The 14,374-nt window shown below is 39.6% G+C and overlaps 1 protein-coding gene across 2 annotated transcripts in view; it reads left to right on the forward strand.

The window, feature by feature from the left end:
• Positions 1 to 1,286: 1,286 nt before the first annotated feature.
• The window catches only part of si:dkeyp-97b10.3, a 49,697-nt gene continuing 36,609 nt past the window's right edge, over positions 1,287 to 14,374 (forward strand). For both annotated transcript variants that reach the window (XM_037531082.1, XM_037531083.1), the window contains exon 1: positions 1,287 to 1,679. In XM_037531082.1, coding sequence (XP_037386979.1) covers positions 1,630 to 1,679 — 50 coding nt within the window. In that variant the 5' untranslated portion in view covers positions 1,287 to 1,629. The remainder of the gene's footprint in view (positions 1,680 to 14,374) is intronic.

The following is a 14,374-nucleotide window of genomic DNA, read 5'->3' on the forward strand; positions in this document are numbered from 1 at the left end:
TGTTGGTATTATAATTATTATTAATTTGACTAATATTATTAAACAATGAATTTATGATTATGTGGACTTTGCTTGTTTTCATATTTATTAATTGTTCATTTGTTAAAAACAACAACAAAAAAAAAAATTGCACGCGAGCCCCCCTGGACAGACCGCGCCCCTAGCATTTGCCTGTATCGCCTAATGGAAGGGCCGGCCCTGATTTCAAGATACTAAGTCGAAATTTGAAAAAAAAAAGGTTTTTTTTGTCTAGACACTTCAAAAAAGAAATCATGTCAAATCCTTGAGAAGTCTTTTATTTAATATTTTGAGAATAAGTCAGTATTTTGAGATACGAAGTCAAATTTTTGAGAAAGTAAGTCATAATTTGAATTACTAATTCAAGATTTTGAAAAACAAATAAGTCTTTTGTTTAATATTTCTTGAGAAAATAAGTCAATATGTTAAGAGAGTAAAGTAAAATTTGAGAAAATAAGTCATTAAGGCACAAAGTCAAATTTTGCGAAAATAAGCCATTATTTTAAGATACTAAGGCAAATCACTGAAGAACATTTTGAGAAAATAGGTTATTTGAACTACTAAGTCAAAATGTGATGAGTCCTTTTTAAAAGATACTAGGCCAAACCTTTAAGAGAATAAGTCAGTGTTTTAAGATACTAAGCCAAATCCTTCAACAAATAAGGTATTCATTTAATATTTTGAGAAAATCTCAGTATTTTGAGATACTAAGTCAAATCCGTGAGAAATCGAGTTGTTCATTTGATATTTAAGACAATAAGCCAGTATGTTGAGTCACATCTACGTCATAATTTGAGGCACTAATTCAAGACTTTGAGAAAATAAGTCATTCGTTTAATATTTTTGAGAGTGAATTCAAATGTGACAAAATAACTAATAATTATTTGTAAACTAAGTCAAAATGTCTAAGTAAGTCATAATTGGAGTAGTTCGGTAGTGAAAAGTAAGTAATTTGTTTATTCTTTTCAGAAAATGGGTGATTATTTTGAGATACTAAGTCGAAATTTGAGGAAATAAACATGGTAAGCCAACTAAATTTGACGTAATGATTCCAGAATCAGTCGGAGTGACCAGGAGGACATGGGCTTCCAGTTGCTGGACCCTCTAAAGGACAGAGACTGTTTATCCTGAACCCTGAAGCTCGGACTCCCGGCCTGGGTTGCAGGAGAGGGAGCTGAGGGCGGGTTGTTGCGTGGAAGAAAGCGCGGGCTTTTAACTCCGCCCCTTTGCCTCGAGCTGGCAACATTGTTTTGATTGGACGATGAAGATCTGCCAGCCTTCGCGAGGCAGTTGTAAGTTGTAATCGCGGCGTTGTGCTGTGTTTTTACCCCCGTTTCTTTGCCACCGTGCTCGAAATCCTCCCCTCTGAGGAGAGCAGAGCTACGGCGTGTTGAGGAGGCGGGTTAGATGCACGCAAAGCCTAAAACCGAGTGTGAGCGATAGGAAGAGCTTTAGGTGGATGCTGGCGTGAGAGCTCACCTTGCTGGCTTTTCCCCTCAGCAGGTTGGAGACCTGCTTTAAACGCTCCTGTTCGTTAAATCCGTCTTCAACCGGAGGAAACATCTCCGCAACGGTGGCGCCAGCTAAACCCAGCCTGTTCGTGCTTGGACGATGGTAGAAGACATGGCCAATTCTGGAGAAACAAAGCAGGCTGAAGATGGGTAAGTAGAGCTGCAGATGGGGAGCTCTGTACTAAGCAGCCGAGCTGAGGTCTTATTCGCCAGCTTCCTGTTCGAATGTTCCCGTTCCACCTTAAATGGTGCAGCCCCAGGCGCCAGAATATAACTGCTGCACCATTTAAGGTGGAACGGGAAACATTCGAAAAAAGAAGCCGCTCCAGCCTCGGGACGAGCTGCTGTTTATTTCTTTTCAGCTCATAGTTAGCTGTAACTGTGAGGTGATTAATGGCGGATGGTAAACAGCCACACGAAGCCAACCTGCCCCATGTACCCCGTTTACCCCCGTTAATTCATTCGGACATGAACGTTAGCCACCACGAACGGTGTAATAACGCGCTTATTACGACTTGTCTTTAGTTTGGCAAAAGTGAAAGTGCATGTGATGCGCCATGATGTCTTTGTCTGCCACCTCTAAACGGATAGCTACACTTCCATCACCCTCCACACAGGCTGGTGTAGCCCGTGTCCTCTCTGTGTGGAGTACCATGGCTTAATAACAGGCCGAGGGCTCAATATTAACTTGTAATAAGCGACTCCAGCTTGCAGTGCCATGTGCTCTTCTGTCGAAGAACTGAATTCTGAGCAATCATCAGATCTAATAGTGGTGAAGATGTCGAGGTTCCAGAGGAGGTGAAGAAACGCTCTCCTTGTAATATTACCTATGCGTTGATTAAACGTTAGATCTGAATCAATCCTCACACCAAGACTTTTAGCTACTGAACCAGGTATTACAAAGAAGTCAGCAAGATTTAACATTAAATCTGAGCATTTATTCGGAGCAGCCTTTGGACCAAGAAGGAGAACTTCTGTTTTAGTTGGGTTTAAAAGAAGGAAATTCTGCAGCATCCAGTTTCTTATATCTTTAACACAATCTTCTATTTTATTTAATCTGGATTTATCATCTGGTTTGGCTGATATGTACAGCTGTGTATCATCAGCATAGCAGTGGAACGTTACATATAATGGTTATGAATACGCTGCCTGATGCTGAGACATTGTTTTGGTAGTTTTGAGAAGGATCCATTCGTACGGAAGAGGTACATGCAGGTCATAAGGCGAACATATCTGGGCATTTAGCTTGTATTTCTTAAAAAAAACATTGGAATAAAACAATCAAAGGCGTAAACAGTACACAGTACTGTTGGCCTAAGATTGTCAGGCACCCATAGGCCACATATCTGAGATATGAAATGCATGCAGATAATGGGAAGCAGATGTGTTCTTAATACACAAAAACACAAATAGCCTCATACAATGAGACTGGAATACCATTTACTACTGTAATCATTTCATCTCTGTATAATATTCATACAACACTGTCTTACAGTAAGCTGTAATGCATGTCTTAATCTGTAACTGTGCGTCTCCTGAACATCCCTGATGATAGGTTCTGCGGTTAAAGGGGAAGTAATTTGATGTGAAATGCTTCGCACTGGTCCCAGTGGAGGTGATAGGAACCAGACGTCCACCTCTAATAGCTCCCTCACAAGAAGTTATTACATGAAATGGTAATGTTTCTGCTGTCTAACATCTGAGACATTGTTTTGTTTTAGTTTAGAGAAGATTTTATCCTAAACCTATGTTTTATTTTTCTGGCAGAAGTATGTCAACATTTTGACTGTAATAAAAAGCAATGCTCATGTTCTTAAATGTCGACTTAATACCACAAATCCTGACTTATTTTCTCAAAGATTTGGCTTAGTGTCTTCAAATAATGACTTCTTTTCTCAAAGATGGACTTACAATACGGACATATGATCTCAACATAGTAAATAATTGACGTATTGAATCAATGACAAAATTGTCTCCGAGCAAAAATTCTTTTTTCAGATTTATCACTATTTTACTATCATCAACATTACATAATAGAGCTAAGAAGACTTGTGTAGGTGCACTGGTGCTTTTTCCATAGTAAATAAAATGGCTATATTGGTGTTGTAATAATACATTTAATAATAATACATTTTATTTAGTAATGGCGCCTTTCAAAGCACTCAAGGACACCTTACAATGGTTAAAGGAAGAATGGTAGAGTATAAAAGAGGATAAAAAACAAATAAACAGATAAACAAATCAACATACATTCAAATACTTTCAACCAGACGAGAAACAAGACAAACAGAGAAAAGTGAAGATGAGGAATCAGGAGTATGCAAGTGTGAATAGATGGGTTTTAAGCCGAGATTTGAAGGTAGTTAGACAATCAATATTGCGAATTTGGGTAGGAAGGGTGTTCCAGAGAGATGGGGCAGAGTGGCTGAAAGCTCTAGCTCCCACGGTGGACAAGCGGACTGGAGGGAGAGTGAGCTGGCCAGCTGACGAGGATCGGAGGGTGCGAGCAGGACTGTATGTCTTAAGGAGATCAGAGATATAAGAGGGAGCAAGTCCATGCAGAGCTTTGAATGTAGTTAGTAAGATTTTATACTGGATCCGGTAGTTGACAGGGAGCCAGTGGAGCTCTTTAAGGACAGGGGTGATATGTTCGGTTACAGGCGACCTGGAGATGATCCTAGCTGCTGAATTTTGAACTAACTGGAGTCTATGTAAGTGTTTCTGAGGTAAGCCGAAAAGAATAGAATTACAGTAGTCTAGTCTCGATGTTACTAATGCATGGACCAGAATAGCTGTGCAGGATTGGCTGAGGAATGGACGCAGTCTGTTAATGTTCCTAAGATGGAAGTAGGCTGAGCGTGTGATATTGGAAATGTGTGTTTTGAAGGAGAGATGGCTATCAAGAACAACTCCCAGACTTGTAACCTGGGAGGACGGAGAGACAGTGGAATGATCAAGATTCAGAGTGAAAGACTGACATTTTGCAAGGATGTTCTTAGTTCCTACTAGGAGAATTTCAGTTTTATTGGTGTTTAGCTGTAGAAAGTTTTCGGAGAACCATTTTTTTGCCTGATCTAAACATTTTAACAGAGAGGAGGGTGGGAAAGTATCGTTGGGTTTAGTGGAGAGGTAAAGCTGGGTGTCGTCAGCATAACAATGAAAATGTATTTTAAATTTCCTAAATATTTGGCCAATTGGGAGAAGATAAATTATGAATAGGAGAGGTCCAAGAACAGAGCCCTGCGGAATGCCACAAATGACTTTGGACATAGATGACTGGCAGTTCTTGAGGCGGATGAACTGGGAGCGATCATTGATATAGGAGGAGAACCACTTAAGCACAGTATCGGTGAGCCCAATAGATTTTAGACGATCAAGTAGTATTGGGTGGGAGATAGTGTCGAACGCAGCTTTTAGATCTAAGAGGATGAGAATCGTAAGCCGGCCTGAATCAGCTGCCACTAGAAGATCGTTGGTCACTTTCAGGAGAGCGGTTTCTGTGCTGTGGAGAGGACGAAAGCCAGATTGAAAGGTTTCATATAGGTTATTGTTACTAAGGTAAGTATGAATCTGAGTGTAGACAGTGTTCTCTAAAATTTTTGAAATAAATGGTAGACTTGAAATTGGCCGGAAGTTATTAAAATCAGTCTGATCTAATCCAGGTTTCTTAAGTATGGGAGTAATCATGGCTAGTTTGAGAGAGGCAGGGACAAGACCAGTTGAAAGAGAAGACTGAATGATAGCAGTAATAGGCTCACTTAGAGAGGAAGAGCAAGCTTTGACAAGATTTGTTGGAAGAGGGTCTAGAATACAGGTTGTAGACTTAGCTTTCTTAATAAGATGAGCTATTTCAATAGTTGTAGGGAGTGTAAAAGTAGATAAAGAAGAAGAAGAGCATAGCAGTAGATTGGGAGTATACTTAGGGGTAGCATTAGCTGTGTGGGAAGAGGTTATCTGTTGATGGATGTTTTGGATTTTTGAGTCAAAAAATGACATAAACATATTGCATAGATCAACAGAGTGCATTTGAGTAGATGATGTGGCCGGTGATTGCAGCATATTGTTTACAGAACAGAAAAGGGCACGGGTGTTGCCCTCAGAAGCCATGAACAATTTCCGGTAGTAAGCAGAATTTGCAGCAAAGATAGCTTCCTTGTAGTGCGTTAAGTGGCTGTTGTACATTTCCCTGTGTACTGTAAGTCCACTTTTCTTGAACAAGCGCTCGAGCTGTCGTCCCCTGGATTTTAGGTGGCGCAATTCGGCGGTGTACCATGGCGCACTACGAGCAAATGAAACTGTCCTTGTTTTTAGTGGGGCGAGTTTATCCAATAGGTCGTGTAGCTCCGTGTTATACTGGGATAAGAGAGTCTCTGGGGAAACAGATCCTGAGTTCCATTGTAGAGAACTCACTTCAGATGATAATAGAGTCTGATCAATGTTCTTTATATTACGGAATGAAATGACTCGGGAACTAGTTTCCACAGCAGGTAGTGTTGCAGTGAATGAAATCAGATGGTGGTCAGAGATGGGAAGTTCCGTGGCTGTACAGTTCGAAGCAGTGATCCCAGAACAGCAGATGAGATCAAGAGTATGCCCTTTGCAGTGGGTTGGAAAATCCACAAGCTGTTGCAGGCCAAATGTGTCGATGCATGACAAAAAGTCCTTGGTAGTTGTATTATCTTTATTATCCATGTGGATATTAAAGTCTCCCAGGTCTATTAGGTTCTGAGACATAGAGCAGATAGATGTTAAAAACGTAGAGAAATCATTTAAAAAGGCAGCATTGAACTTTGGTCGACGATAGATTGTGGTTAGGATGGTAGGAGTAGGTCCATTGATTTGGATTGTAGCAGATTCGAAGGAAGGCTGATGAGTTACAGACAGTCTGGACACTCTCCACTTCTCATTATAGAGAATAGCGATACCGCCCCCTCGCCCTGTGACGCGGGCTTCACTGGTAAACACAAACCCGGAAGGGATGCACTGATTTAACTGATAAAACTCACCGGGTTGCTGCCATGTCTCCGTTAAACAGAGAAAATCAAAGTTATGGTCCGTGAGTAGATCAGAAACCAGAGGGCTCTTATCAGAGAGAGAGCAGATATACAGCATTCCGATGTTGACGCGGTTCACGCTGTGGACGCTGTTAGCTGACCTAGCCAAGGCAGCCAACACGTCCCGGTTAATAGACCGGGCACAGCGGCCACTTACTGGTCGCGGTAAAGAAGTCCAGAGAGATCGTATCGGCTTGCTGTCATCGAATGTAAATCTGCGACGAGATCTGCGGTGGACATATATATCCCGATGGAGAGACGGTGGTAGTTCTAAGGACTGAGCCCGAAAGCGTAGCCGTAGAAGTTCTTGAGCTGTATATTTAAATGTGGGCATATACGTCGCACTAAGCATTGCACTGGATAGAATAAAAGAAAAACAATAAAACGAAAAACAATACACGAAGATTCGATAGAAACACGGTAATGGTAGCGGCAGCCAAACGCGCCAGCGTGCACCACGCATCTTGTAGTCATGGCGACCTCTGGTTCCTATCACCACCACTGTAAAGAGGTCTGAGTCTCTGCAAGGTACTTTCAGTCTCATCACATCTGTTGCATACTTTCCACACTGATCTGAGCAAAACAGCGGGAAAACCTGTTGACTAGGATTGTAACGTTCATAATTCAGCACACTGGTGTCTTGAGTCATGCCTTACATTACAACATTAATGTTTCCGTTTTAGATTATTAGAGCATTCAAAATGATGAAAGTATAATATTTGAAACAAAAGCCCTCTCTTTAACCTTTCACATTAAACAGGCTGATTTTGTCACTGCGCCTTTAAGAGTGACAAATGACTGTAAATGAGCTCTGTTCTGACTGACTGTCCTATTATGCTTCATTCAAAAAGCACTCAGATCTGAAACACTCCTTATATCTTCTGTGTGAGTGGGCGGAGCTAAAGTGCTCCAAACAACAAAAAGAACAACCAAACAACAAAATTCGATTTAGGCAGTAAATCGAATTTGGGCCACATTTACCTGCACTGTGAAAGCATGATGTCTGCATGTGGCCCCAGAGTTAAATTGTACATACTTATAACTGCACAACTTATATATTAGTTTCATAGTAGTTTGTGAAACATTTATAGTCGATGCGGAATCATTTTTAGCAGTTACTGAATCATGTGTAGTAGATACTGAATCATTAATAGTAGATCCTGAATCATTTATAATAGATGCAGAATCATTTTAGTAATTAATGATTCATATATAGTAGATACTGAATCATTAGTAGTATGAAGGCTGTGAAGGCATGATGTCTGCATGTGGCCCCAGAGTTAAATTGTACATACTTATAACTGCACAACTTATATATTAGTTTCATAGTAGTTTGTGAATCATTTATAGTAGTTCCTGAATAATTTTTAGTAATTACTGAATCATGTGTAGTAGATACTCAATTATTAATAGTAGATCCTGAATCATTTATATTAGTTACTGAATCATGTATAGTAGATCCTGAATCATTAATAGTAGATCCTGAATCATTTATAGTAGTTACTGAATCATGTATAGTAGATCCTGAATCATTAATAGTAGCTACTGAATCATGTATAGTAGATCCTGGATCATTAATAGTAGTTACTAAATCATGTATAGTAGATACCGAATCATTAATAGTAGATCCTGAATCATTTATAGTAGATGCAGAATCATTTTAGTAATTAATGATTCATATATAGTAGATACTGAATCATTAGTAGTAGATCCTGAATCATTTATAGTAGTTCCTGTATAATTTTTAGTAATTACTGAATCATGTGTAGTAGATACTAAATTATTAATAGTAGATCCTGAATCATTTATAGTAGTTACTGAATCATGTATAGTAGATCCTGAATATTTAATAGTAGCTACTGAATCATGTATAGTAGATCCTGGATCATTTATAGTAGTTACTAAATCATGTATAGTAGATACTGAATCATTAATAGTAGATCCTGAATCATTTATATAGACAGACAGACAGACAGACGAACAGACACGTCATTGGTCCTGAAGGCAATTCAGTAGCTAGTAGCAGTCACACAACACAGGACAATTAAAATAATAAGGGTGATAAAAAGGAAGAATATATACCAAAAATATCTGCAGATAAATATACAACTAAAAAAATACAAAGAATATGCCATACATTTATCCTGACATAAAAAAGGCAGTGCAATAATTAATGTACAAGGAGGCCCAGGTAACAGTATATAATGACACTATAAATACTGAATACTGAATAAATATGTGCATATATTGGTGATGAAATAAAGTGTCCAAATGTGCAAAATGTGTGATAAGGTGTGCAGAAGTGCAGTATGTACAGGACGGTGTCCATATGTGCAGATAGATAAAATAAACTTGTAACAGTCTTCATCTCTCCTCTTCCCTCTTCTCTCTTCTCTTCTGGCCCCTCTGAGAAGAGTTGAAGAGCCTGATGGCTGGAGGTCCAAAGGATCTTCTGAGCCTGTCGGTTGAGCGACTCTGTGACAGCAACCTGCCACTAAACTTGCTCCTGTTGCCTGTGATGATGGTGTGCAGTGGATGGCCATCATCCTCCATAATGGAGAGCAGTCCTTCTCTCGGCCACCTTAACCACAGAGTCCAGTCCCCCATCGACCACTGACCCAGCTTGTCCTGTCACATCTCATCTGTCTTTTTCATGCTTCCTCCCCTCCACATCACAGCATAAAAAAGATAGCTGGCAACTACAGACTAGAGCTTCCTACAGATGTTAAAGCACCCCAGCCTCCTCGGGAAATTGAGCCGGCTTTGCCCCTTCCTGAACAGGATGTCTGTGTTGGCTGACCAGTCCAACCTAACATCCAGTTGCAGTCTGAGATACCTGTAGGTCTTAGCTTCTCCATATCAACCCCCTCAATGGAGATTGGCTGTGCGAGTGGCCTAGCCCTGTGAAATACACCATCATCTCTTTGGTCTTGGAAGTGTTCAGTATTCAGGTCATACTGAGTCATTTGTAGTAGATCCTGAATCATTTATAGTAAATACTGAATACTAATAATAATATATATATATATATATATATATATATATATATATATATATATATATATATATATATATATATATATATATATATATATATATATATATATATATATATAATTTGCAGTAGTTCTGTATCACTGGGTTTTAGAGGCTGAGGTCTGATTGCTAATTGACACAACAGTCCAAGTAGAGAAGTGAACAACATCTTAGACTCTATTTAATTTATCAAATAATAAAGCAGTCTGACTCATTCCTGCCTCCAGGCAGATAGGAACTTGAGACCAGCACTTAGTTGTCTGTGCATTGTAATTCTAGCTGACATCCGACACCTTTGTGTCCCTGAGTGCTATCTTTCATGTGCTGTGTTTGCTGTGGTAGTCAGTCTGGCTTTCTGGTGAACATGCACCTGTACTGTGTAGTGTTGACTGTAGGCTGTGTGCCAAGTCTCTGGGTGTTTTAGTTTCCTTTACCAGACCTGAGCAAAGTAGGAGGTCCATGCAAATGTTGTGGTCATGTCTGACTCATTATCTCTCACAGAAAACAAATACTTGGCCTCCAGCAGGCTGCGTTTGCATGTGGGAAGTAGCATTGCGTGACGTATTGAAAGTTCAGTGTTTTTTCAGTCCTACAATATGATAAACAATTGAACACTCTAATTTTCAATACTATTTAAAGAGGCTAAGATTATGACTTTGAATTCTGCTCATAGGCAAACAAAGTTGCACTAATTTGGCTTTGGTTATGCCCGATAGGTTGTATGAGGCTTATAGCTGATGAAGTTGGTACATTCCTGGTCAAATATTATATAATATATAAACCGTAATATTTTTCTGACCTGTATTGCGGTTTAAATTGCAGTTGTTTTGCTGTAATTGTTCTCCATGTTTTTTTAACCAACATGTCCGGTTTTTTTGGCTTGTTGTGGTTGTGATGTCACAGCATATGAGCCTTTACTTGCTTCTGATTGGCCTAACTCATCTGCAAGCGGTTCACAAGCTCTGTGTTATGAGGTTAAACCTCCCCACTTAAAACTTCTTCATCGTGTAGACTATAATTAAAATCGCAGCTCTTGCGATTTTGATATAAAAACGATTCATCTTTCAGCTTTACTTCAGAGCCAGATCAGGGTTGCCAGATTGGATGGGATCAGCAACTTGCATTGAAATAATGATATAAGGCCATGTTCTTTTCATTGACTTGTAGTATTATGTTTAATTTTTACAAAAAGAATAAAGTGCAAAAAGTATTCAGTTATCAAAATGAAACTTTTTTCCCTTTATGGTTACAGAATATTTGTGTTAATATTGTATAGAATATTTAGAAATGGGAAAAAGGAGCGTTTATGTTATCAAACATGACACATGCAGCACTCCATGCCTAAAAAGACACAGGATACACTTCTTGGTGGGGGCGGGTTTACACGTTTGTTTGACAAACGCAACACAACAGTGATAAACATGTCTAAAGTGACTTATACACTGCTCAAAAAAATAAATAAAAAAATAAATAAAACTCAAATATCACGTCCTAGATCTGAATGAATGAAATATTCTCATTGAATACTTTGTTCTGTACAAAGTTGAATGTGCTGACAACAAAATCACACAAAAATCATCAATGGAAATCAAATTTATTAACCAATGGAGGCCTGGATTTGGAGTCACACACAAAATTAAAGTGGAAAAACACACGACAGGCAAAAAACAAGTCAAAATGAGGCTTCATATTGTGTGTGGCCTCCACATGACCTCCCTACAATGCCTGGGCATGCTCCTGATGAGGTGGCGGATGGTCTCCTGAGGGATCTCCTCCCAGACCTGGACTAAAGTATCCGCCAACTCCAAGTCTGTGGTGCAATGTTGGTGGATGGAGCGAGACATGATGTGAATAGGGTGGCCAACCGCACCGGGCAAATGTGCTCACTGTCCCTTTGTGTGTGTGTGTACTCACTAGCGTGTATGTAGTGTTTTGTTGCACAGATGGGTTAAGTGCAGAGGTGAAATTTCTCTGTTGTGGGACTAATAAGGGTCTCTTAATCATTTGATCAGCTGTGATGATGTATGATCTCAGCAGATAACACAGTAATGTTTAATAGTGGTTTTTCATTGAGAGTGCATTTTGTCTATACTTATGTGTTTTTGGATAGTGAATAAAACGTCTATATCTGTGTTGTAGTCATGGTGCCCTTTGGTTCCTATCACCACCACTGTCTCTACAATCAACCATTTCACACCACTGTATCGCATCTCAATGGCTGAATCATGTAGAATTTTGAAACTGCTTAAAATCCCTTTTATACAATCCACACAGCATGGCAGGTGTCTAATGGTTCGTCACAATATTGTTTTGGCATCTTTTAAGTATGGTGATACTGTGATACCTGGTCTCAGAATCAAGGTCAAAACCCCAGTATTATGACAACAAGTGAGGAGGCCGTCTTTACTCCCTCCATCTCCCTCTTTTCTTGTAATAAGAAGTCCTTTCTAGAAAGCAGAGTACACACGCACATACACACACACACACCTGCATAAACAGCACCCACTGGACTGGTTAGGCTTGATAACACGGTAATAATCTTGGTAAAACATGAACTAAATATGACACCCTGAATAATGTTTGATAAGGAATCAAAGACCTTTCAAAACAATTTTGTGAAATGAAAGTGATCCTCTCCTGCTGTATTCATTGTCACCTCAAGCTGTGCATGTTTACAACCACTGGAAAAAAAGTAAGAGATAAGCTGAAAAAATAAAAACAAAACAAGAAAAGCGTGGCCTACTTCTGCCACCAGCTAAACCTGTTCTGTTGTTTCCATCATGACATTCACTGACATACACAGTTTCACTATTAAGCCGCAGGCTTTTTCTCCTTTCAGCGCACTGACATGTGCTAACACATCAGCAAGTGGGTTTGATCGCAAGTCCCGGCCAAGCTGAAGCCCATGTGGTGCGCTGTGCTACATTTCCATGTCTGCGCAGAGACCTCGCTTTGTTTTCTATAGCAAGACACAAGTACTCACTCACTGTCCTCTTGGTCCCATAATGTGGATTGTGAAAGCAGTAGCTTGGTCCAAATATAGTCCACTAAACCAATAGTATTGGCACTCGGCAGTTAGGCTATTTGGTGTGTGTGGGTGTGTGTGTGTGTGTGTGTGGGTGTGTGTGCTGTTGTCTGAAGAAAACCTTGTATCTCTAAAATGGTAACTTTACAGGAGAAGGAGAACCTCCTTTACTTTTAAAGTAAGTCAGCAGAACCAGAATGTTTTCGATGTCATTTTGGGCCATTTCTATTCATTGTGAAATTTTCACACGATGTGAAGGACAACAGGCATTTTCAAATTATGTCAAAAACATTATTTGTATATACATATACATACACAGTACTGTGCGAAAGTCACACCAAGACACATTTTCAAAATCTGTTTATTTGTGTAGTTTGTGTTTATTTGTGTTAAGTGTTAATATTTAATAAACCAAATTTATAGAATATAAATTAATAATGATTATGTGTATTGTGTGTGTACATATATATATATAGATGTTGGTGTGTTTGTGTAAGCATTTCCAAGCCTCTCCTCGAGGAAGCCCAGTATTATATGTAGTTAAAAAGCAGCTCCTTGTTTGACCAATCAGTGCTTCAGTAAATTGAGCTCATGATGTAATTGATGATATTAACGAGTCTCTGTGGTGGCTGTGAGGGGGTCAAGGAAAAATATGGACCCAAGAAATTCTTCTTACTTTTTATTGTTTTTTTATTGTATATTGTGATAAACTCACTGCGGAGGTAAATTTATATATATATATATATATATATATATATATATATATATATATATATATATATATATATAAATAATTATTTAGATATTTATATGTTTATACTATATACAAAGTTTGCAGACACCTGCAGATCCAATTTCACAATCAAGAGTATTAAAAAGAAGTTTGTCCTCCTTTTCTGCAGTAACTGTCTCTACTCTTCAGGGAAACCTTTACACTAAATATTGGAGCATTGCTGTGAGTATTTGATTGCACTTTGCAGCAGGAGCACTGGTGAGATACTGATGTTGATACTGATGAGTCACCTCCAAATTTCATGTGGCCTTCAGATTAGCTCAAGAACAGTGTAGAGAGCTTCATGGAATGGGTTTCCATGGCCGAGCAGCTGTATCCAAGTCTTACATCACCAAGGACAATGCAAAGTGTGGAATGCAGTGGTGTAAAGCGCCGCCACTGGACTCTAGAGCAGTGGAGACGTGTTCTCTGGAGTGACCAATCACGCTTCTCCATCTGGCAATCCGATGGACAAGTCTGTGTTTTGCGGTTGCCAGGAGACGGTACTTGTCTGACTGCATTGTGCCAAGTGTAAAGTTTGGTGGAGGGGGGATCATGGTGTGGGGTTGTTTTTCAGGAGTTGGGCTCGGCCCCTTAGTTCCAGTGAAAGGAGCTCTTAAAGCTTCAGCACCAAGAGATTTTGGACAATTTCATGCTCCCAACTTTGTGGGAACAGTTTGGGGACGGCCCCTTCCTGTTCCAACATTACTGCACACCAGTGCACAAAGCAAGGTCCATAAAGACGTGGATGAGCGAGTTTGGTGTGCAAGAACTTGACTGGGTCTTGACCTCAACCTGATAGAACACTTTTGGATGAATTAGAGTGGAGACTGTGAGCCAGGCCTTCTCGTCCAACCTCACAAATGTGCTTCTGGAAGAACGGTCAAAGATTCCTGTAAACAACCCTTGTGGAAAGCCCTCCCAGAAGAGGTGAAGCTGTCATAGCTGTAAAAGGTGG

The sequence above is a fragment of the Pygocentrus nattereri genome, chromosome 19 (assembly GCF_015220715.1).
Source record: "Pygocentrus nattereri isolate fPygNat1 chromosome 19, fPygNat1.pri, whole genome shotgun sequence".
Taxonomy (NCBI): Eukaryota; Metazoa; Chordata; class Actinopteri; order Characiformes; family Serrasalmidae; genus Pygocentrus; species Pygocentrus nattereri.